The sequence below is a fragment of the Euprymna scolopes genome, chromosome 33 (genome assembly GCF_053919585.1).
Source record: "Euprymna scolopes isolate OS-2025 chromosome 33, ASM5391958v1, whole genome shotgun sequence".
In the NCBI taxonomy this organism is placed as follows: Eukaryota; Metazoa; Mollusca; class Cephalopoda; order Sepiida; family Sepiolidae; genus Euprymna; species Euprymna scolopes.
In genome coordinates this window covers 70134008-70159900 of record NC_136514.1, presented here as the reverse complement: position 1 = coordinate 70159900, position 25893 = coordinate 70134008, and the positions used below count along the sequence as shown (strand labels likewise).

The 25893-nt window shown below is 35.1% G+C and overlaps 1 protein-coding gene across 2 annotated transcripts in view; it reads left to right on the top strand.

The window, feature by feature from the left end:
- LOC145258288 (uncharacterized) overlaps positions 1 to 25893 on the top strand; it is a 109113-nt gene that overhangs the window by 10543 nt on the left and 72677 nt on the right. For both annotated transcript variants that reach the window (XM_080116298.1, XM_080116299.1), the window contains exons 2-3: positions 14221 to 14295; positions 18699 to 18895. In XM_080116298.1, coding sequence (XP_079972424.1) covers positions 14264 to 14295; positions 18699 to 18895 — 229 coding nt within the window. In that variant the 5' untranslated portion in view covers positions 14221 to 14263. The remainder of the gene's footprint in view (positions 1 to 14220; positions 14296 to 18698; positions 18896 to 25893) is intronic.

The window sequence follows — 25893 nt, the reverse complement described above, 5'->3', positions numbered from 1 at the left end:
TGGGTCTTTTCTTTGTACATGTTGAGTTCGTCAAGAGGGGCAGTGCGTTCCGGACAAGTCGCCAGGTGAGGGAAAATTCCGAGTTGGTAAGAAAGTCCTGTCCCAGTGCCCAACTCCACTGGGAGCGGACCTCCTCTAACGACATCCCCATCTGCCTCACTAGCAGTTCCTTTGTGCTACTCTCTACTAGCTCCTGATAAAGCCTGTTCCTAGACTGTTCGAGGACACTGGTCCCCGGCAACGCTCTAAGTGCGGACCAGCATTCAGCGTAGAATTTTTGTTCCCCCCTCGGTCTCCGCCGAGCTTCGACCAAGGGGTCGGATATGAGATTGGAAAATGAGCTTCCAACCACAGTGACCCATGGAACGTCTACATACAGCGACAGTTCAGGAAGGCCAACCTCTCTGCATACTTGTGACACAGGAGATCGGACAGTCCCAAACCTCACTCGCTCAGATTTCAAACACAAACCTCTCAGCAAACATAATGCTTACCCTCGTTCCACAAGAGTGAGTCGAGGTGCTCCTGTAAGCTGATTCGTTGTTCTGCAGGGAGGGGAAGTACAGACAGATGGTAAAGGATGAGCGAAAAGACGTATGTAGCAAACACCTCTGCTCGACCCTTCAAGGACAATTCACTTTGAATCCAAGTCTTGACAGACGATTCGACCTTGGTCTCTACTTCCAACCAGTTTTTCTTCAGCTGGAGACCTGGTCCGAACCACACACTGAGGATCCGGACCAGGCCGTCAGTCCAACTGAAGATGCCCGGAAGTGAATTTACTCCGGTCCAGGCACCCAACCGCAGACCCACCGACTTACTGTGATTGAAGATGGCCCCTGTAACTTCTTCGCATCGAGCGAGCACCTCAGTGACCGTTTGGATGTCAGTGGGGCAAGACATGAACACGCTGACGTCGTCGGCGAACACAGAAACCCTGGCTCGTGTGCCTCCAGAGAGAGCTATCCTGCACAGGACTGGTGTAGTCGCCTCGTCCCTTAACTTGCGAAGGAGGGATTCCAATGCCAGAACGTACAAAAGCTTACCGTTGATCTGCACCGCCGCCTTCAGCCTATCATATAGTATAAAGTCCACTTGTGTAAGTCCGAATTAAAACCGGCAGCCTCCAGCACAGATCCCAGGAACCGATGGTCCACCCTATCGAAAGCCTTGGACTGATCCAAACTGATCAGCACGGCCTTGGCCTCGTCTTCTGTCCTCTCTATGATCGTGCAGATCAAATGAAGATTGTCCTGAATCGATCTCCCCTTCACAACATAGCTCTGGTCTGGTTCGATCAAGTCAGTGATGACAACCTGCAAATGATTCACAAGAACCTTGGCCAAAATCTTTAACTCTGTGTTTAGCAGAGTCAAGGGCCTGAAATCGTCTAAATCTTCCTCACTACCATACCATTGACCTTTCCTCAGCAATGTGATCACTCCCTTGGTCACCTGCCCTGAACAAACCAATGGTTGAGCATATCCTTCAGAATAGGGACCAACATGGGCGACAGCCTAAAGTAGAATTTGTAGGGTAGAATATCAAGCCCCGGGAACTTGTTGCATCCGACCTGCTTCAACGCAGTAATGGCCTCATGTTCATGTTCAGTAATGACCTCATGCTGCTCGAGCCGCTTAAGCTGCTCAAGCTGCTCGAGCCGCCATTAGGCAGGGCGGGTCGGCCAAATAGCTGCCAAACTCTTCAACCCTGAGTCTGGATAGTTGGGTGAAGCACTCCGATAGATGCTCCCAAAACCACTCACAGATTTTCTGCGTCGAAACGAGGGTGTGCACTTCCAGGTTATTTACTTTTCGAATGTACCCATCCGAACCACGCCTTAGAGCAGCCTTACACTCAACAGCGTCAATGTTAACAGCCTCGTTCGAGACTTTTATTAACCTACGAGGGGCGTGCAATAAGTAATGCACCTGACTCACTTCCAGTTGTCTGATATAGCTGAAATTCTGCATGTTCAATGATTTATATCTCTATGGGTTATGTGGCAAATTACAGCTCTGAACTAATTGTGGTTTCTGTTTTGCAGGTGTTTGAACTGAGTCAGGTGTGAAATGGATCCTGTTGAATGTCGAGAAGTGATCCGGTTTTTGTATTTGAAAGGACACACACCACAAAAGACTTTTGATGAAATGAAAGAAACTTATGGTGATAATGCCCCATCATATGACCTTGTAAAACGCTGTCATCGTGAATTCAAACATGGCCGGAAGTCTCTGGAAACAGCTTCCAGACTTGGTCGCCCCCCTTCTGCCATTGATGAGGCATCTGTCCGTCAAGTTGAGGCTGCCATTTTGGAAGATCGGCGCATTACTATTCACCAAATAGCCCAAGATGTCAAGATTAGTACAGGGTCTGTGGAAACTATCATTCATGACCAATTGCATATGCATAAGGTGTCTGCCAGATGGATTCCCAGGTTGCTCACACCATTCCAGAAGCGAGAACGCGTCGAGTGCTCGAGGATGAATTTGGAGATGTGCCAAGAAGATGAGTCAAAGTTTTTCAAAAGACTGATTACACAAGTGTGGTCACGAATAGGCTCCTATATGGTTAACTATTTTAAAAAACTGATTACATATAATGATAGAAAATGTATCAAGACACAGCAATGGGTATGTTTGATCTGGCAGAACGGTGGTTCATTAAAATTGTGGGGTCTGCGTTCGCTCCTGGTCCACAAAGTATGGAAATAAAAAATTTTTTAATTAAAAAAAAAACGTTTACAAGTGTTTTTGATATAGATGTACATAATAATACTTTGATAAGTATGTTTTAATTTAAATAGGGATGGTATAATAAAATTGTTGGGTCTGCGTTCACGCCTGGCCTCCATAGAATGGAAATAAGCACAAACTTTAATAAAGACTTTTCATATCTATTTGCGTAAGTATACTTTGATAATTATGTTTCAGTTTGAAGAAATATGGTATAATAAAATTATGGGGTGTTCGTTCGCACCTGATCTCCATAGAATGAAAATATGTCCCAAAGTTTAACAAAGGTTTTTTAATATAGATCCACAGAATATTGTGATAAGTGTTTCAGTGTGAACAGGTATGGTATAATAAATTATGGGGTTTATCTATTTTATTTTTACTTTCATCATATTTTGCTTTGGTTTTGATACCCCCAAATTCAACCCAAATTTACAACCCTTCCTTTTCATAACCTATCATACTTTCATAAATCAGAGTCCATTTTCTGTAGGTGTTTTTGAACCCAGTCAACGATGGGTACTTTTGCTAGTAATATATAATATAATAGCAAAGATTTCCTGGACTTTGCTGTACATTCGGGTACCAGCTTCTTGGGCACCCTTCCAGTAAGTGAATGTTGTAAGAGTATTGTCTAGGGTGGTTAAAATTTTTAACTTCCTCTTGAAGTGACTGAAATCCAACCATGAACTTTAAAGCAAATAGGTTATATCAAAGTTGACACTGATATTGTTACACATAAAAATTGAAACAATTACAAAGAAACATAATTGTTAAAATTTGTTTTGTATCACAAACACATTTTTATCAAAGATGAAGATTAACTTTTGATGCCATATAGTAAATTTTTCATGGAAGTAAATTTGATCTCAAAAATTTTACCTAACACATTCAATACTTAAAACTTAATTGTAAACAGACCATATCTTGAAAAGTGTAGTATCTGTTCTGATACTACACTTCTGCTGTTCTATTCTTGGTCAGTAAATGAGAAATCCTTCTCGACTAAATTTTTTTTATATTTTAAACGCCGCTGCGTTTAAAATATAAAAAAAGTTATTTATTTTGAAGTAGACGTCATAAATTCATCATTTATGAAATTGTTCGTATTTGTTTAGGCCATATACGAAGTTTGAAGTTTGTTAATCACTTTTTTCGTAAAGAATGTTTAAAAAAAGCTTTGAAGTACATGGTCGTAGCAAATTTCTGCTTTTGCTTCGAACGTATGTTTTACCTTTTGTTCTAAAGAAAGAAACCCCTAAATTTCTTTATTAAAAGAAAATTACTAAATACATCGTTTTAAAACAGAAAGGTCACCGCAGCAAAAAAAAAACAAAAAAAACGTTTCTTAAAAGTTCAAATAGTTGAAAATAAATTTTAAGAAATTACCTTCGATTTTAAACGCAAAATAATTAAATTAAAAATGTAACTCTCAGGGTTTAAATAAAAAATTACTTCCGGATTTCAAACAATTAAACTATAAGAGTTACTCCCTTTGAGAGTATTAGCTTAAAGATCAATAACTCTCATAGTTTTATATGAGACTTCCTGTTTATAACGCAACTGCTTTATTAGTAATTAAAAATAAATTAAACCAAATATAAATTGAATTAAAAATAAACTAAATAAATTAATTTTAAATAATATTTATAAATAGTACAATTGAAACTATTCTATTACAGGAAATAAATTAATTAATAAGATCGAGCTAATCATTAAAATGGATTTTTAATGTAATATGCAAATGAGGTAACTTATTCAGTGCAGATTCTGTTTGAAAAATACTATATATAGAAATTTCGCATGAAATTGAATGTATGATCTCCTTTGCAAGAAATAGCCTATAACGGATTTATATATTTCTATGACCATGGGGAGTTGTACACACAGACACACACACACACACACACACACACACACACACACACACACACACACACACACACACACACGAACGCTACCACTTCATATATGTAGATATATACGTGTTCGTGCGCGTTCGTGCGTGTGTGTGTGTGTGTGCGTGTGAATAAAATATTTTTGGCAAGATTCGAAACATCGACTGCAGAAGCAGCAGTCAAGTTTTACCGTTAAGTCACGGAATTCCCATCTTATAAATGGAATATTTTATCGCTCTTTAATGTTTATGCTTTTTCTTCTTATTATTATTTTATTTTTTGTATTTATTTATTTTTTTTATTTATTGCAGATAACAACAGTTGACTATCGATTATCTTACAGTGATGCATTTGTCTAAATGCAAGAGAGAGAATTATTTCTCTTAACACGTGTCTGTAGATAATTATATTTTATTTACAAAAAAAAAAATATATATATATATATACATATATATATATATATATATATATATATATACGCCCCTAAAATATAGGTCCGACATATAGCGTAAGGAAAATAGATTTCTCTCTGGTAAATGCATCACCACAAGATAGCATATCATTCATACCTAAAATTACAATAAAATGGTAAAAGATAAAAAGTCCGACGAGATATGAATTTAAAATAAAAAGGAAGAAACAAAATGCTTGACGATTCGTCTATTAAGTGGGTTTTATTCAACCGACTGTTTATTCATATTATTTGTATTCTTCGGGTAACTGTGCGAATTACTTAAAACCTCTATCCAGTCATGGCTGACAGAACGAGAGCATGCTACCCCTGTGAAGTAAATAAAGGGTTCCGTTCGAAATTCTGTTAAGTTTCCGAGTTCGACAGAAACATCCCCGAGTTCCAGATAGACTTGAAAAAGGTCGTAGGTTACATCGACTGAAACGTTGTGAAAATAACACTCAGGATGAGAATCTGAAGAATCCAAATAATACGAAAGTGAATTTTGGCAACCTCGTAGTTCTCGATTTCCTTATTTTGTTCTCTAGTCTTCACATCCTATGAGCGGTGTTTCTGACAAAGAAAGAAATTGCTGTTCTGTAGGTTGGAATCTATCCATATAACACATAGTTGGCTGATTTTTTTACCTTCTTCTTGTGTGGGGCAATTTCCATTATATATATATTAGGTATGTGCAAAATGAATAGCCGATGCTCAAAATGTATAAACATTTTGACCCCTCCCTTTACTTAAAAATTCACAAAAAAATCAGGAAATTAACCAATTTTAATGAAATTTTCAGTATTTAGCAAATAATGATCACGGAATATCATGAACCCATTATTTTATTTGAATCTTAGTGGAAATGTATTATTTTGTTTTTAAAAAAAATACCTTTATTAAATGGTTTATGATTTTCAGTAGTAAAAAAAAAAAATGAATTTATCATCGTAAACTGTAACATGAAAAAAAAAAGAAAAATTAATTTACAAAAAGTCCGTATTAATGAATTTGATATAACTCGAAGAAAAATTAATTTCTCGAACTACCGATAATATTATTTAATTAAGCATTGTTTATTTAATATTTTCACGCAAAAAAAGTATAATTGCAAAAGATATTTCTACCCTTTTTTAGATTACATGTTTCGCATAATTTTTATATGTAAGATTCTGATAGTTTCCCATCTTGAATGAACCCGGAACTTTCAGCGTAACATAATTTTTATATAATCTTTAAGAATAAAAAAATAATTTAAAAGCAGGAACACAGAAATATACATAAATTAAAAAATGGTAAAAATTATACAAACGTTCACGATGGCAATGTATGGATGTACGGCTGGGAAAAAAGAAAACCAGCACTTTTTAGCTCCTTCCAAGTACCTGACGTCATTTTCAGACAGCTTTCTGACATTTTGGGCTTTTATAGAATGCATTCTTAGACGACTTCGTTTTTTTTTTGTTTTTGTTTTTTTTGTTTTTTCTTTGTCCCCCGCCCCCTTGTGCGAAGCTATAATCTCTCACTTTTAGGGGCTAATTAAGCCATTTTTTTGTACAAACAAAGTGTGTTTTTTTTTTGTTTTGTTTTGTTTTTATTATTTAATTGAATATCTTAGGACTTTACTAATTACCTTTGAAATAGATCCAGAAAACTAATATTTATCTTTTAAGGGATTTTTACAATGAATTTATTTAACTTCAAAATTTAGCAAAATTTGTCAGCTTCCGAATGTCGCTGTGAAAACATTTTTCATTATAATTTTTTTTTCATGTGTACATTTTTTCCCCCTTTTGGAAATTAACTTTAGGCTTTAATCTTTCAAATACAAGAAAAAAAAAAAGTAGTCGAAAACCTGCAAAAAAATGCCCCTATTTTTTCCGCCACTATAGCCCGTATCTAATATATATATATATATATATATATATATATATATATATATATATATATATATATATATATTCAATTTGTCTTTACATAAGCAGTAATTTATTGCTACACAGTCATGAGCATGTTTCGGTTTTCTAGTATTTAGTAACTAGAGACCTCTTCAGGCAACAAACGCTTTTTTTTTCATTTTTTTTTATTACATTTTTACCCCAAACAAGGCACATTGCCACTTTGGTGTAGAGGGCTACTATCAGGGGCAACAACTACTGGGGTACTATGTAGGGATTTGGGTAGCAAGATGTCGGTTCACATTACACTTGAACTTCTGCACGTCAGTACAGTTGGGGAAGCAGGGACCTGGAATGGAATTCCAAAGTCTAGCAGTTCTAGGGAAGAAACTACTGGAGTAGAAAGATCTTTTATATCTAGGGATCTCTACTGTGTGGGGGTGGGATTTAGCTGCTTGTCAGGTTTGTCGAGCATGTTTACGTCGTGGGAGCACAAGTGCTTACAGTTCGTCAGAGCATTCACCATTAAAATACTTGTAGAACAGGCAGAGGGATGCAACATTTCGTCGATGGGACAGAGGCTGAAGCTTAGATGCCAGTTCAGGGCCTATCAGATTGGCGACTCTCCTTTGAACCTTGTCTAGGAGCGAGAGACTAGTAGCAGATGCACCAGCCCAAATATGACAGCAATACTCCATACATGGGCGAATGGTGGCCTTATAGAGGTACAGGATACTTTTGGGTGTTAGTAGCTTTCTAGCACAGTAGAGAGAGCCTACCTTCTTCGCAGCGGCCCTGGCAATGCTTTCAATGTAATTGTTTCAACTCATGTTTCCTGTGAACGTTAGGCCAAGGAGTTTGAAAGATGTATTCTCAGTTAAAGAGTCGTTGGCCATTGCTATTGGTGGTAGAGAAGGTTTCTTGTAATTATTGAGGAAACAAGTCTTGGCAGCACTGAACGTGACCATCCATTTTTGTCCTCATTCCACTACAGATTGGCGGTCATCCTCTAGTATTTCTGCCATTTCTTTAGATATGTGTTCATTTGTTTTCCTGTCGTGCCTGCTATAGAGTGTGGTGTCATCAGCATATAAACCCATCTCAGAGGCAATTTTGTCAGGGAGGTCATTAATGAATATTAGGAATAACAGAGGTCCAAGGATAGACACCTGGGGCACTCCCGCATTTATATCATATTGTTTAGATGTATGACCGTCGAGGACAACCTGGATTTTTCACTTATCTAAGAAGGATTTAATTATGTTAAGTATTCTACCAGTGATACTGTATGATCTTATTTTCCTGAGGAGACCCTCATGCCATACCCTGTCAAAAGCCTTAGATATATCTAGAGCTACCGCTCTGCCCTTCACCGCTTTGTCCAGTGAATGGTACATATGTTCAGAGATTACAGTTAGGATGTCTACTGTGGAACAGGCTTATCTAATCCATATTGTTGGTCAGTCAGAAGTTTAGAATCTATAAGGTGATGGACTAGAGCATAGTTAATTAAGGTCTCAAATATTTTGCCAAAAAGTGGGAAGAGGCTAATGGGGCGATAATTTAATGGGTCAGTTCTTTGCCAGAATTTTTGAATACTGGTACCACAGAAGCAGTTTTCCAGCAGGCAGAAAAGCAAGATTCATTAAGGCATTTGTTGTAGAATTTGGAGAGGACTGGAGCTACTTCGGCTGAGCACTTTTTTGATAGCACAGCTGGAATGAGTTCAGGTCCACATGCTTTTGAAGTGTCAAGGTTTTTTATGATAGCATGCACCTGAGCAGGGGTGATTTTCAGATCGTCTAGCGTGGCGTCTGTCCACACAGGAAAGACAGGTAGCGGGTGGTTGAAAGGGTCCAGTTTGAAGTAAACTTATTTACGAAAGCGGAATTCAAAAGATGAATTGAAGAGGTCTCTAGTTACTAAACACTAGAAGACTGAAACATGCTCATGACTGTGTAGCAACAAATTACTGCTTATGTAAAGACAAATTGAAAATGTAACTTGATCAACTTCTGTATTGAGCACTCTTGTATTAACCTCATTATATTTCATTGGTTACCCTACTTTTGAAAAATAGCAACCTCAAATTATATATATATATATATATATATATATATATATATATATACACTAGCATTTCAGCCCGGCGTTGCCCGGTCAATTTTTTTAACTTTGACCCCTATTATGACCCCTTAAAATTTATTGTTTTGGGCTCAAATGAAGTTATTATTATTATTATTATTATTATTATTATTATCCATGTCCAAGGAACCTATATCTAAAATTTCAAGTGCTTAGACCCAAAATTGGCGGAGGAGTTTGGTAGAGTTCTCAAAGGTCAAATCGTTGAACTTTGACGCCTTAACAGCCAAATTTCTGGCCGAACACGAATTACATAGATTTTCCCAAATCTCAGTACCCTTTATATCAAATTTCGAGTCTTTAAACTTAAAATTGACTGAGTTATTGCGTAGGAAAATGTACACACACAGACACACAGACACACAGACACGTTCACTTTTATAGATTAAACAAAAATATATACGTATACATAAATTTTGTGTTTAGTGTAAACTTTTTACGCAAATATTATGCAAGTATAAATCATGTAGAATATCTGCATGAATATAATTACACGTAATAGTTAACTAAAGATGATCATCCCATAAGAAAACCGAAAAAACTAATAGGGAATTAATTAAAATGAATGTTTAAAAGAATATGCAAATTAGCTAGATCTTTTGCTAGTGAATGAAATTCCACAACCCATATATAAGAAAATTGTATTTTCTTTTTAAATAAAAAGAAAAGAGGGTTTTTTTTTATATGAATACCAATACACACAAAAGAAAAACAAATTTATAGTATATATATATATATATATATATATATATATATATATATATATATATATAGTGTAGTTTCTGTGAACTTATATGTGTATGTGCTGTCGGTGTTGTGTAGTTTGTTCCTCTTGTGTTTTGAGGGTCGTTCTGATGTGCGTCGATAATAAAAGAAAAAAATGGAAAAGAGGAAGACAGCTATGTGTTTGTCTTTTTATACGCGATAATTCTTGAGTGTATATTTTTGTTTCTGCTGAAGGAAACTGCCAACTGGAAATTTTTTACAATTGAAAGTCAATATGAAAAACAGCATTCGTTGGTTGTTATCCCCCCCTCCCCCACACACCATCTCTTTTTGGTTGGATAGTTTCATTGCGATTGCTGTTTCAAATTTTCTCCCTTTTCATCTCTAGTAGTGTACAAATGTTGAAGATTCTGAATGTTTTCATCAGCTTTTCTTGTATTTTTATTTATTTTTCGAATAGGTTTTTCCTTTTACCTTTTTGTTTGCAAATATGTACACAGTATTGCAACACAAGTTATTGTAAGCCATTGTTTACTGAAATAGACACTGGTGTTCCTGGTGTCTATGTGACAGCAAATCTCCTCAGATTTCCGACACTCCACGTTTCTTTCGATAACCGTTGCAAATTATTTTGTTTTATTTTCATTATGGAAATCGCTCCAGACAAGGCATGAAGCCACTTGATATAAAAAAAACTAACAAGAATGAAATATGATTATCGCAAAGACAAAAATACCTATTGACCTTAGTATTGAAAAGACGAAGGTTATAGTCAGCAGTCAGCAGGAAGGGAATTCCACAAGTCTGCAGATCTTGGAAAAATGCTACTGGAATAGGAAGCGAATTGATGGAGACCACTCGATCAATGATTCAAAAGAGATGGAACACAAAAAGGAATAGGGCAGATAATTCAACAATCTTCATCGCAACAGCCGTTCATCATTGAATTTGAGCGGCAATAAATCATCCAAAAATTCCAGTACTCTCTGGACACTTCCAGTGGACCTCCGGTTGGTATTCTTCATCCTTGGCCTTTCATGACCATTTCGTGTGTGTGTGTGTGTGTGTGTGTGTGTGTGTGTGTGTGTGTGTGTGTGTGTGTGTTATTTTTGTCAAGTGTGAATTTCGGTCTCGATGTTTTCCTTGGTTTCTTTGTATAAGGTTGATGCTTTTGTGCACCCTTAAGCACTCAATTAGCAATGCTTAGATGAGAAGCATTCTTGTAGTTAATAATAATAATAGATGGCAATGTTGTTTCTTGTTCTACTTCTTTTATTATTATTATTAGTAGAAGTAGTAGTAGTAGTAGTAGTAAAGTATCGATATATTGCAACTCTCTATTTACACAGGCATCACCACATTATCAAGGCCAAGAGGCCACTCGAGGATAAGGGTTTAAGAGTGTACAGTAGAAATTGGACAATATAGTAATCAATTCAGTAAATTTGTTAACTTATATGGAACGGCTCATCAAGAACTTGTTTATGTTAGACTTGAAGACAACCATATTGCAGTCAGCCAGAAAGCAGGAAAATGGAAGACAATTCCACAGGCGTGCAGTTCTAAGAAAGAAGCTTTGGTCATGGAATCTACGCATACTCTCTTTTTTTTCTCTGTTTCGTTTCGATTTGCTTTCTTCGTCACTTAATAAGTTAATAAGTTTCCACAGGACTCAAAGTATTTTCAACTAATAAAAATTGTTTCAAACCCCTAAACAAACACATCTATGTGACAGTAATAAACCAACGTGAACTTAGAAACTTCTATACGCATATTATTCACATTTGGACTTGTGACTATTAACTCAACTTTCTTTTCCAAAGACGTGTTGGCACTATGAACATTTGCTGTTTGAAAATAACTTTTAACTGCTAATAAAATTGAAAATATAAAAATACTGTAATATTTCGTTTGTCTCAAATTTTATTTATAAAACGCTGTTTTTTTTTTGTTTTTTTTTTTGCACTTCCTAAATGGTGACCCTTCTATTTTTTGCAATTTTTTTAATCAATAAAAGTTGTTATTTTTTCTCCTCAAAAAAGATTAATTTTTTACCATAAATTGTTAGGTGAAAGTTGTTTTTTCAGGAAAACTTGCACTTTTTTTTTTTTAAAAGAAATTTGTCAGTAAACGTTTTTCTTTGAAAACGGAATTTTTATTATAAAAAGAACAGATGAATGCTTTACATGAACACTGTAAATAGTTATGTGAAAGTAGAGAATTTGATTCATTTTTTCAAGAGAATGTACAAATTATTATTTTTTTTAACAGATGTTCAGAAAATAAACAGAAAAGTACTTCCATCATTGATTATGCAAAAAAATAAATAAAATGTTGATTTAGTGTTTCAACATTATGCTTATAAATTACGATAAAACTTGCTGAGTATGCGCTGTTTTACGGTTGTAGTAAAAATGGAACGGAAATTTAAATTTCGCTCCGTTTTAATCTTTCTTAATTTTTAATTGTGCCCCCCCCCCAAACGAATATAATCAAAACAGTAACATTCAACAATTGTACTTTATGTATATAAAACACAAAATATTTAGGAAAAAAAAGAAAAAAAAAGTTAATAACGAAAGGGAAATAATTCCATTTTTAAACGAAAAAGTCAGTAAGATATATCTTTTTGTTATTTTTTACATAATTCCAGCTTACCATTCACATTGGAAATGTCGACATTTATAGGTTGTCGGGTACGTTTGCAACAAATAAACACTCCAATCTAGTAGATGTATCAGAATTTTTGTAGGAATTTTTGAAAAAACTCGTAATTTCTCTTTTTAAAGTGGGTTATTTGTTTTCTTTATGGGTTATACTTCCAAAATAAACTATTAAAGTTGTTTTAAAAGTAATAGAATTTTTTTTTTCAAACAGTAATGAATTTTACGAACTCAATATTTTTCAATTTTTAAACTTTAAAAATTTATCAAAATTTTTCTATCGATTCTATTTTTACGATATTTTCAGGATCAATGTGAAATTTTATGCTCTTTCCAATAAACTGAATATAATATTTTAGACAAACGTTTTTTTTTTATTCACGCCCCGCCCCGCCCCATTTTCAAGTGTCTATTAAAAGTAAATAATTAATTTACTCACCAAAGTTTTATATATCACAAATTGAAGAGAAAAGGTCAATAAATAATATATTAAAATATTTAATTTTTTCAAAAATCGCTAACTCACCCCACCCCAAAAAAAAACTCCATATTTTAACTTCCTACCATAAAAAAATTATAAATATAGTATATTCAATATATAAAATGTTCCGTGTTTTCTCACTATATGTTTGTGGAATTATATTGAAGCGGTTAGCTCCCCAGAAGGCTTATATATTTTATCAGCTAGTTTTACCTGTTTTCTCAGAGAGGGTATTTTTTTTTTTTTGCAGGAAACAAATCATAAACTCAAACTTTTTATAATAAAAGTTAAATTTAAATATACTGCAAACAAAACATCACAATAATGGTGCAACATATTTTGAAATTAGAAAAATAAAAAAACAAAAAAACTTTGTTTTAGCATGTTAAAAGTATTTAGGTTGGTAGATAATTAAATTCTACTGTATTGGTATAAGTGTTTTTTTTTTGTTGTTGTTGTTTCTTGCTTTTTACAATTTTCGACTAAATACTTCTAAATTAAGCGAGGTTGATTAGATCGTATTTCAAACTAAACTTCGGAGGTTGGAATGCCCCCCCACCTAAAATGTACTTGGAAAAATCGATTTTATAGAGAGATTTAAGAATGGTTAGCCGAAAAAAAGGTGAAAAAAAACAAATAATCAATAAATAATTGTTACCAAAGGCAATAAATGCTACTTTTTTTTACTTACATGAGTGAGTTTATTTTATGTTTTAAAGTATTTTCAAGCGCTTTTCTTTATTTTTTAATCTAAAATTGCGGGTGTGTGGGTGCGAAATATCTCCAGATTTTCTAGAATTCCCCGCTAGATTGCAAACGAAATCTCCAGATCTAGCAGGAAAACCGCTAAATTGGGAACACTGCTCACGTGACAGGAAGCGGTAATAAATAAAAAAAAAATGGCCTATCGGTACAAAGAAAACCACCTATTTATCATAGAAAAATTAAGTATAATGTTATAATTAAAAAGAAATATATAAAAACACACATGGATATAGTAAACATATTATACCAAAACGTGGAAGCCATCCGTCCAGTGGTATTTTAGGCAATTAATTGCGAACGAACCAAGAGTTACATTTATATATATATAGATGTATAGATATATCCTTCATTTACTATGCAAAGACACAATCGTCATCCAATATGGCCCTACTAAAGACCACACTACAAAACTCTATATATGTTTATTCTATTTGAAATATGCTTTGTTTCTTTTTCAGCATTACATAGTGTTTGGTTAAATATAGCGGAATTACCAGACAAATGGGAATCGAACGTCCAAAGTATCCTCCTGAGTAAGTATAACAATTCGTTTAACCCAGGTTCGTAGAAGTATGAAAAACGTAACCCCCCCCCAAAGTGATCAACCCGAGAAAAGAGATTGTTTTTGTTTCATTGTTTGTTTGTTTTTTGTTTGTTTTTTTGTTTTTTTTTGTTTTTTTTCTTTTTGTCCAACCATTTTTCAGCTGAGTTTTGGGGAGTTTTCGGCATAAGAAAAATGTTATTGCTTAGTCAGAGTGCGGACATTTTGTAGATGGAAAATAAGGAGTACTTATGCATTCAAAATGCTATTTACGAACTCTTCTCACAAAAATGAGACACATTAAATTAAATTTAAAAAATACTTTATTTTACTTTTTGAACTAAAACTTGGAATAATTTGTACTAGGTCAGATAATAAGTAATGAACCAAACATATAAGATATTAACTTTTTTGATTGTTTGTTTGCATTTAATTTGATTTTTTTTTTTTGTAATTATCTTGAGTTAGTTATATCTTTATTACTATCCAAGGGAAGTAACTCTTAGATGTTAACAAGTCAATACAAAAAATACAGAAAAATCGATGAAAATCATATCAATCGGCCACATTAAATATATTTTATCATTCAAATATATTTTAATATGCAAAAAAGAAAAAAAGATGTCAATCCCCCAAAAGAAAATTTCTGATAAGATCGCACTGAACGGTGCAAAATATGAGAATTTTGTCGTATATTATTTTATTTCAGTTTATGCATAGTTCGGCGTTTTTAAAATAAATTTGTAAAAATCTATCAATTATTTTGATTTTTGAGATAATTTTAAATATCCCGTGGTTTTCATTGTTTACATCAAAATATGTAAAAATAATATTGGGTTCCATTTTTCCCATTTTTCAGTTTTTTGGGGGGGGGAATTTTTTGATTCAATTCTCGCATTGAGACGATATTACAGAAGTTCATAATTAATGTTCATAGAAGGAAAGGTCCTTGATAACAGGTCGGCAATTCAGACCTAAAAGTCTCAGGCGGACTTAAGCAATGATTATTGAGCCTAATCATTTAGTAAAAGTTTCAAGGAGACGAATAGGAAGAGGCACGCAATGATCCTCATTTTGAGAGTTGTAGTTCCAGTCCTTTATCATGGTTGTATCTTGTGGAACTGGGTTCCATCCTTCTTGTACGGCTGCTTGAGTGGAATTGAAAAAGAAGAGGCACGCAATGCAAAAAGCCCGCTAAGACGAACCCCGCAGCAAAAACAATCAGCGAGTTTGATTGGTCCAAAACAAATACAATGGGAGGCATGATGTAATTGTCAAATTTCCAACATATCATCAAATAATAGTCATATTTACGAATTTGTTTGCAAAAAATAAGAAAATTAGAAAATCATAAATAAAAATCGAATTATGTGTTTTCACTAGAAGTTGAAATAAAAACTGACAAAATCATAGGTTCTCTCGTATAAGTAAATACGTGAGACAAAGACATAAAACAAAGACAATAATAACAACCGCCATAAACAACGTTTAAAATATGTGTCGCATTTAGAAAAAAAGAGATGAACGCCCATATCTATTGTTTAAAGCAACTTTATTGAATTGTTTTCATTAATCTATAATATAAATCTCACCTGTCTGTCTGCCTGTCTGTCTGTATATGTATTTATGTATGTATGTCTGCCTAAAACGTTGGACAAAGGCGACGGATTTTCACGAGATTGATATTGTTTTGAAGCTCGACCCTTTGGACTACAAATATCGAAAATTTAGCTAAAAACATTAACTCCTTCATCCTCAACTGGGCATTTTACTACAGGGAGGGGTCGCTTTTTTCGCCGATATTTCCGAAATTCATCCCCTCTTTTCGATTGACTAGCCTTAATTTAAACATTCGTCAGTGGCGGTTTGGCGATAGGCGCAACAGAAAATACGTCACGTTTTTTGTTTTTTTTTCATGTTCTTTTCCTCCTTTGCCTACTACCACCTTTTTTTCTTTGCTCAACACACACCTTTAAACACCTTTAAACACCGGGCACCCAGGCTAGTCTAATGTATAAAAGGCAAAATGGGCACGAGCTTTTTGGCTGGGGTTCTCGCGTTGGTTCGATTCCGCAAGAAGTTTTCATATACTCCCCGGGCTATAATTCATAATATTTTAGATTCACAAACTGACACCGTTTCTATCGTGTTTTTTTTTTTTTTTTTTGATCGAGTTAAACAAAATTCCCACCGTGGCATCGTCTCGGGTCTTTGTTTGGCTTTTTGTACAAAGCAAAACTGTTTGAAAAAGCAGCAAAGTATTTCTTGGCCTTTGGGCCTGGATTTCTGATGCTTCACTTAAGTTAATTCGTCATCGGTTGGTCCTACATTGGTAGGGTAAACCCTTCATACTGAGAAAATTCTTTTTTTTAAACGACCTTGTGTCTAATTTGCTTTCATAGGAAAGTAAATAAATACCACGACAAAAAGCAGGAACCTTACCTAGCCCCCCGGCCAGATTTAAAAGCAACGTTCATTTTTGCACATGCGTGGCGACTCCTATGATTCTTAACTTAATTACTAATTCATTGAATTCACTATCTTCTTTGGCCTAATGGTTAGAAAGGAAGACTAATTACCATAATTTTTCGAGTTCGATCTTACTTCTCTCTCTATCTATTTTTTTTTTATTTATTTATTTTTTTATTTCGTCCTTGTGCCAATATTCTCCACCCGGGCAAAAGTTAATTACCAACTTATTGAATCCACTATCCTCTTTTTTCCCCGTTCTTTTCCTCTTTCGCTACCATTTTTTTTTCAACACACACCTCAAGTTTAATGTAAATAAGTTCTTTTTATATAATTAAACCTACCTAAGTTCCTCTGTTGTTTCACCGTTTACTCGTTAATTCTCTTCCTAAAGTGACATCCAAACTTGATAAACGTAGTCCGTCCCCCTCCAAAAAAAGAAAGTAAAGGAAAGAAAGATGTCTAAAGTAGAGACGAAGACAAGAGGTTAAAAAGTTCTGTTTGAAGAGAAAAGAGTTCATACATGAAGAATGCATACCGTACACAAGTGTTGAAGTCAGGACCATGTATGTGTATGAGGGGTTATAAAAGATTGGGGTGAAAGAATTGCCGTGGAATGAGTCAGCTCGATTTGGTCTCCTGGCCAGAAAAGTGGAAGTAGATCATGTGTTAACCTTTATATCTGTGCTCAGCTCGCCTGGGAGATGACCTCTGATTGGCCCAGTCGGAAAAGAAGTTGTAGCAATCAGTTTCGAGCTCAGAAAACAAGCAGATTCAACATCACAATGATGGCTTATTGCAACCGTGGTTTTCTAAAAAATCATAAAAAAACGTTCAGATATGTAGTTGGCAATGAAGTGATAGCTTTTAAATTTCTGTTTTTAGGTTATAAATTGGAAATGGGTATATATGTTCCTTAGGTGCTCCTAAACACTTCATTATTGAAACACCTTTGTCATTTAGGTTTTACAATCCCCAGCAATAGCTGAGCACTCATTCTAATGTTTTAAGTGTGCAGTATGCGCCTAGAAGCATTGTCTAACTTTGCCTAACGTCATCCTAATGTAAATCTTCCTTTGGATTGGAATATTAGGTTAACTGCTTACCTCATTCACAACGATTTTCACTTTACATTGATTAGGATTATATGAACACGAAAGCATAGAGTTGGATGTGATTTTATACTTGATGAAAAGCTAACATTAATTTAATTTCTATTGAAGAGAATGTGTAAATTATAGTGTGTTGGGAAGTTATGATCTACATACAACTAGATATCTGAAGGTTTAAGAACACAGTACTTATATATGTTAAGTGAAAATGGTGGTGTAAACCAAATAATGTTTCTCTTTTTAATTTTTTTGTTGTTTGTAATGTTGTGGCTGTGTAATAAATTTGGTCTTTAAAAAAAAATGTCTAAAAATGTTGAGGTTGTAGAAGAGGTTCAAAATTCTATGGTTAATATTAGGGTTTAAGTTTTCAAACACTATATGTAGGTAGTATTCAAATATTAAACGAAGCTCCATAAATAAATACTCAATAATCTTTCTCAATCTTGCCATTGAATGTCCTTTTAACAATATCAGATCCATTTAATGTAAAAGTAGGAAAGTCATATATTCTTAAACTTTACTTAAATATAATTTTGAAAATAAAGTGGTTTTCTGAATCTGAAATGTATATATGGATAAATATTGCTGAGTGTTTATTTTGAATCTACTATATGTGTGTGTGTGTGTGTGTGTGTGTGTGTGTGTGTGTGTGTGTGTGTGTCTGTACATAGTATGTATGTATATATATATATATATATATATATATATATATATATATATATATATATATATATATATATATATATATATATCGTGATTAGTATTTTCATTTTCAAATTGCTTTGATTAAAATTATCTTTCTTGGTCTCTTCAGATGTTTGGAAGAAATCTTCCGGTCTCGTCGTTACCGCCAAGACTTTCGCATTTTTCTCGACAAACATGAGGTTGTCGCACCACTGCTATTCCTGGAAGCAGCCAACCGAATGAAGAAGTTCAGATTTGGTTCTGAAAAAGAGTTGGCACATGTGAAAAGGATTCATAGGAAATTCTTCAGGAAAGAGTCCAATTTCGGTAAAGGAAACCCTATCACTTCATTTATTTGCACAAATCCGCAATATAATTATAATACACAATGTGTGTCTATTTCACTCCGCCACGATCTTTATTGCCCACTTTTTGCTTCTCTCTCTCCACATGTATTTTCTCTATGAATGTACTTTGCTTTCTGGTTGTGGCTCTAATCATGAATAAGCCCTCAATAAAATAAGAAGCCGATATACTTACTATTTACATGCGTTTTATAATCTGTGACTAGTAGCACTATGCGGTATTTCTACTAATTCTTCTATATCGTAACCTCTCTATATACATCTCTATCTTTCCCTCCTTAATGCATCTCTCTCTCTCTCTATCTCTCTCTCTCTCTCTCTATCTCTCTCTCTCTCTCTATCTATCTATCTATCTATCTATCTGGACATACACACAGGCATTCCTTCTTTATATAATCAATTCTTCAAGCAATGATTTGGCATTTTCTTTCTGAACTAGTACAGAAAAACCGCCCAGTTGACTCCTAGAATAAATTATTTTTCTAAATTTTAGATACTATTCATTCAGGGCAATGCTGATCAAGAATATCCAAACTTTGTGGGTGTTTGTTTTTTACTTTTCTATTTTAGCTGGACATACAAACACAATACACACAGACAACTGCTTTCTATATAGTAGATATCTGTTCTATTTGGTTTTCGTTTATCTCTTATCTCTATTTCCTTTTCTACATATAAAAATACGTATAAACAAAATAACACTACTTGTGTACAAGCGAACATAAGCATCGGTAATAGCAGACTGAAGTATTAGTATTATTTGTAATTCCTGATATAATAATATGCATTGTCTGTTCGAGGCTTTTACATGTAAAAAGCTGTCTCTTGGCATCAGGGAAGTAATCTCTATCTTTATCTATGTAAATTAAGTATATTATGTATATACTAAACATATTGTGTTTTTATAGTTCTATGTATATGATGTACTCCTAACACAGTCTCTAGGCTTACAGGTGGATAATGTGTATTATATTTAGCTTAATTTAGTAGACAAATAAAATTCAGCTAAGAACGATTTCAAAAAATAAATCTGTCCTCACTCGAGCAGAAAATAATGTGAGAGAATCAACAAGAATGTAAATCTACGTTTAGAGGATTTTTTTACACCAATTATCAGCAGAAGATGTACCACAAAGAAAGCCAACAGTGTCCGTGTTTCTGCTCTCTGAAAGATAGTCATGATAATGTCTATCATATTTAGGTTTAAAGTCGCATTGGACAAACATTTAGATGGTATATAGATGCAATATCTTCTGTCTTTTTGAATGGCGTGTTGCAAGTTGCTACTTTTTCCAATAAAATTGATTGATAATTGTGCCTCAGGATTATGAAATCCACCTCACTAGTCGCAGTTATTGTTAACCGGCAACATTACATCACCCCACTTCCGACATCGAGACCAAGGTTCAGCAGTTGCATACAAGTCGAGGAAAGTTTAACCCAGAACACACAAAGCAACATTGCTACTATCAAACCATATGCAGTTCTACACCCGACACATCTTTACTTGCCACATGCAAAGACCAATATGCCAACACCTTCCAGATTTTTACAAGTGCCCTGTTATACGAGTTGCGGATCTAATACTGCTTGATACTAAATCTATCCACCTTGGGCGGCCGTGCCATGAACTAAACTTCTAGACGGTATATCTCTGACAACACCATGTTGCAAAGGCCTTCAAGATGGTAAGGAAGGACTGGAATTGGAGGAAAGAGTTACGCTGGTGATGATGATTAATCTGCTTTTTAAAGTCCGCCATCTTGAATTTGTAATGCATCAATTGACCAGTAAATAAACTATTATTAAGTTGCCAACAACATCTGTTCTTACGGTTACATCATGAATTGTCGTTCTCAAAGAAACATGGTTCTGGAGTGGGAGGATCCAGCAATCTAAACTGAAGCCGTAAGTAAACGTGTCCTACTTCTGAAAAGTCACAGAAAAAAGGTAGCAAGACAGAAACGAAAGTCACTTGTCTTAGTCTGACAACAACTTCTCCAAACTCAGTCGTGAAAAGGGCAAGACAACCCTAACCCTAACCCAAAATTACAGCATTCAGCATATCTATCAACCTGACGAGTACATTCAAATCGCAGATTTATTAAAGAAATGAAATATGAGAATTTAGTTATCGTAACGTCATGTTCGTGGTGGAGCCTTTTAGAGTAACAATTAACCCAGTATTGCGGTGTTGTTATAAAAAATAATTTAGAAGTGAAAAAACATTTTTATTCCAAAATATTTTTCTCTCAATCAAATGAAAGTAACTCTATTCAGAGTTTCATTTTTTTATTATTTGAAAATAATTCCGATCTGGACACCATATTTTCTAGAAGGAATTAAATCGAATTACATTGTATTCTTCTTCTTCACGGTATGCTACAACGATCAACCTAAAAAACTAACGGACTAGGATCCAATTTTGATTTTGTAGGAAAAAAGTTATCAAAGAAACGATAAAGAAATGTTACTATATATTATTGTACCAGATTTATATCAGTCCATTTTACACACTTTTTATATATTCTCATGTATTATTGCTTATTAATGCTCGAAGGCTTCAGGATAAAAGGTTAATGAGATTGTCATTTGGTGATGAACAACACCGTTAGAGGATTGGAAACATATCAGATGCTGATCAAGGTTGAAACTGGGTCTACAGGCACATGAGGAAGAACTCTGTGTTGCCTGGCTGCTGTAGACTCATCTACCTTTACCTCTTTTGTATGCGACATGGAGCCATAGGAAGAATCTGTTCTAAAGTTATGCTTTCCATCCTTGAGGATCCATGCAATGGTTGTCTAATGGAATTGGGAAGTCCTGACATAAAAGCACAACTGAACAATCAGTCAGAAGGTTTTTCTTAAATTAGATGTGCTAAGTTCGGTAGGTCACCCAAGTATTCGTCCATAGTTTATCTAATGAGAAACAAACTTGTCAAATGCAAAACTTAAAACTTATAAGGAGGGATTCTTTCACTTGCTTTAAAACCACCTCTAAGCCTGAGTGCTAAAACACACTCAAAGTTGTCAACACCAAACATCTTGCACACCAGCCCCACCTGGTCAAACCATTCAGAAACTGTAATCAGATGAGATGCCATGAAATTCCGGATTCAGCCAAATGTCAAATGTTTTGCTTGCCATTTCCATTTGGTTATTTGTTAGCCAAAATAGTTTGCTCTGTAGAGTTTGAAGTATTATGGTTCACAGTAAACGGGATTTTTTTTTTCACCGTTTTGTTCCATATTCAAGCGTGTCTTTTGTTGACAGATGTTTTTTCATCAGGCATACTGACTCTTTTTCTTAGTTTGGTAATTTATAAGTTCAGCAACTCTCAGCAATTTGTGTGGATTATCTCGTCCTTCTCTATAAAACACATCACACCTTTTGTGTTTTCTTCCTATCCTGGTTATCTGGTGCATATTCTGAGAACAATTCTCAGAATGTACGGAGACGATGCTTGATTAACATTTCAGAGTCTGCTTTGGTGTGCATTCTTGTCTGTCCAGACAAGATGTCAGTTATCCACCAATATACCCATGCAGAGTCCGTTTGTAAATGAATGGTTTTGACTTTCCATTGCAGTGCAAAGTTGACACCTCGCAACACAGCATCAAACTCAGCCAAGTTTAGATGTTTGTTCTCATGCACCACTCGGAAACAGCTTGCTTCTTCTGCCATGGGACCATTGCTTCCCACAACCATGGCAATGGCGTAGTTGTGGAAAGCAATGGTAACTAACATCTACAGAATGTAACTTCTTGCCCATCGATACACTAATCACCTTTTACTCGATCGTCCTGGGTCACTTTCGAACAAATGTCTTTGATCATCTTGCATTTCATCATCCAGTTGTCAATATTTACCCTTCGTTTCACAAACGCTGTGGCGACATGTAACCAGTCATACACTAGGAAGTAGCCAATCAATTTCCTGCACAATGAAAAGACGATTCGACAAGTAAGTTTATGGGGGATTACTGTAGTTTTCTTTGTCTGGACACATAATTCCAACACATGTGAGTCCAGTCTCAGCTGTTTTGAGGGTTTGCTTGCCAGAGAAAATTTCTCAAAATATTCTTTGAAACTTTTTCATTTTTATTTTTCCACATAATTGGCGGTTGGTCACCAGCCCATTTCCATGATGCAGTCCACTTCCAAGTATTCTTTTTATATTCCATGGTAAAATCAGGCTCAGTAAGAGTGACAGAAGCAAAACTTGATTTCCTGAATTGTGCAAACGTTTGTCACAGCTCCTCCTCCCAGCCGCTTGATTGTGTCCAACCCAAGCAACAAATCAAATCTAGGTAGTCTCCATCTACAGCTTAAACTTTTACAAGAGTTTGAGCAACAAATCAAGTCTCCATCGTTTGAGTAATGCTGAATTCTTGCCCTTTTGCTCATTTCCTGTACAAAATCGAATAATGTTCCCATGCCACTGACATCAATAACACGTGATGATTCTTTGGGACTTGACACCAGTACTTCTGATGATCCAGTAGACAACCGTGCCTTATGATTGGGTCCATCACATTAATAACACCACGGGGGAGTATCTGTCTCCTAAGATGTGCATGATTCTAACTGTGTAGTTCTGTATCTCCAGTGTAGTTCTTTAAAATGACGCGAATGTGCGCCAGCATGTGTGACAGATCTAGGTTCTCAATTTGGGAGGATGCTCGTAATAGTTTCTCTGCATATTTAGGCAATTCAGCAATGAATGCACATTGCAGGCACTGATCTGATTTGCCGCCAAACAGGATCGTAAGCCTGCATATTTCTGCCAAAAAAACATTGATCATTTCAACTGGTTGGAGGTGGCATGCTGCAAACTGCTTCCATGCGGTGAAGGGATCCAAGGCAAAGCGTTTTCTTCACGCAATCAAAATCTGCACACTTTTCCTCATCCAAGTGCTAGTACACAGCATATGCCTAACAAACGCATTGGGGTGTCACACTCAATATGCTTCACCTCAATCTGTTGACATATCAGCTCAGCTTTCCACTATTGACTGTCTAAAGTCACTGCCATCAAACACCGCTATAAGCTTTGGGTCAGAGACCATAATTGCCAGAATAGTGTGTAGCTTCACAAGGGAAGAGATATGGAACCAAAATTATATTGTTATCACTTTCAACAACCGTCAAGTCAACCAAACACTAAACATAATCCGAATGCTTCCGTCAACTCAATATGATCCCAAACATTTTTGCCATTGACACAACTCTCTGGACGATTCTGGCAATGTCTTTCTCTGGCTCTTGGACGATATCATTTTTGCCATAGGTAGGCCCGACTAAGACACTGACACAATTCTTGAGTGTTTCACAATATGCCACACTGCTTGCGTCTTTTTGTTCTCTTGGTTTTCCCACGCTGTCAGCAGAGAAATCATATCTTTTGCTTCTTTGAGGTGTGGTTGTTTGTTGCTATTATAACGAGACAATCGTTTTTAACAATGATAGGTTCAGCTGGTGAGGATATGCCAGAAACAACATAAAATAATTATCAGGTGTACAAAAAAAGTCATTTGAATAAAAATAATGAACCTGACATCAGTCACATGTGTAAGGAAGAAACAATGAACATGATCGATTGTCAAAAGATAAGTTAAATGTTGGATTTTAGAAGGTAATTTTTGACAATAAAAGTGTAATCCAGTTGGACCAATGTCAGATCAATTCATTAAATGATGATCGCTGAATAAAACACCCTTGAAGTGTGGCGATAGTGACGATTCCATTCCAAGAGGACATCTAAATGACAACCCGAAATGAGTATTGTAGTTGGTTCATAGTTTGGACCCGAGAAGAATGAGTCCATCGAATTCCTATGCATGCATCTCCCTTCTAACAACCCACCATTCATAACTTTCACTGACAACAAAGATATACTGTTATATTTTCATATTCTTTTCAGTACAGCAGAAATACAGTGTGGATTGTAAATTAAAAAAATCTATTATAATAATTGAATAAATACCTTTTGTTTTGCTCACAATAAAGTTTGCTTTGAATTTTCTGCTTATCATAATATTGTTCCAAATACTTTCTCACGAAATTCACTATCAGACCATACATAGAGCACTGTTGTCATATTTCAGTTGCTGAATCTCTGTTCAATTAAGGGTTCTTGATAGAAACGTATCGATAATTTGATCAGCCTTACCCTTTTTTTCTTCTCTAAACTCTCTCTCTCTCTCACAGACGTGATGTTGCTAGTCTCAGTCTTTTCTATAAATACTATTATGGCAATTATGTTTCTATTCAGAATAGTCTTATTTTGTTCCAACTTGTTTAACTTGTTGGTCTAATGATCTCCATCATTTTTTCTACCTCATTATAATACAGTTTCTTTTTCAAGTAGCTTCTTTCCAAAAACTGCAGTCTTGTGGAACTCTCTAAGTGCTGACTGCTTTCCTCCTACCTATGATTTTAGTCATTTCAATTGCGATAGTGACAATTTCAAGACTAAGGCCAATAGCTATCTTCTATGTTTGTGATAATCATATTTCGTTCTTGTTAGCTCTTTACATCAAGTGACTTCACATCTAGTCTGGAGCTATTCCCATGAAAAAAGCTTTTCTATTTACATTACAAATAATTGTCAGGGTGCAACTCTTGTCAACAGTCACAGCAATTCTCCAGCAGCTGTAGTCTTCACACATTCCCAGTTTGCTGGGCTGATGCCACTTGGCCTCGTCATGCAGACAATCGTATAGCATAAGACTAGGTCTTCGTGCTGCTCTGAAGTTGGTTGCAGCTTACCGTATAGAATATCCTTTGGAATCCTCCCATTGTCCAAGCAACTGGAGTTATTGTTGAGCAGAGCGAATATGCTTGATTAAAGATGCTCTTATTTGAGACATGTTTCTGCCAGGTTATTTTCAGGAAAATGCAGGTAGAGGGCGATTAGTAGGGCTATGACAACAGCATATTCTTTTCCTTGTTTTGAT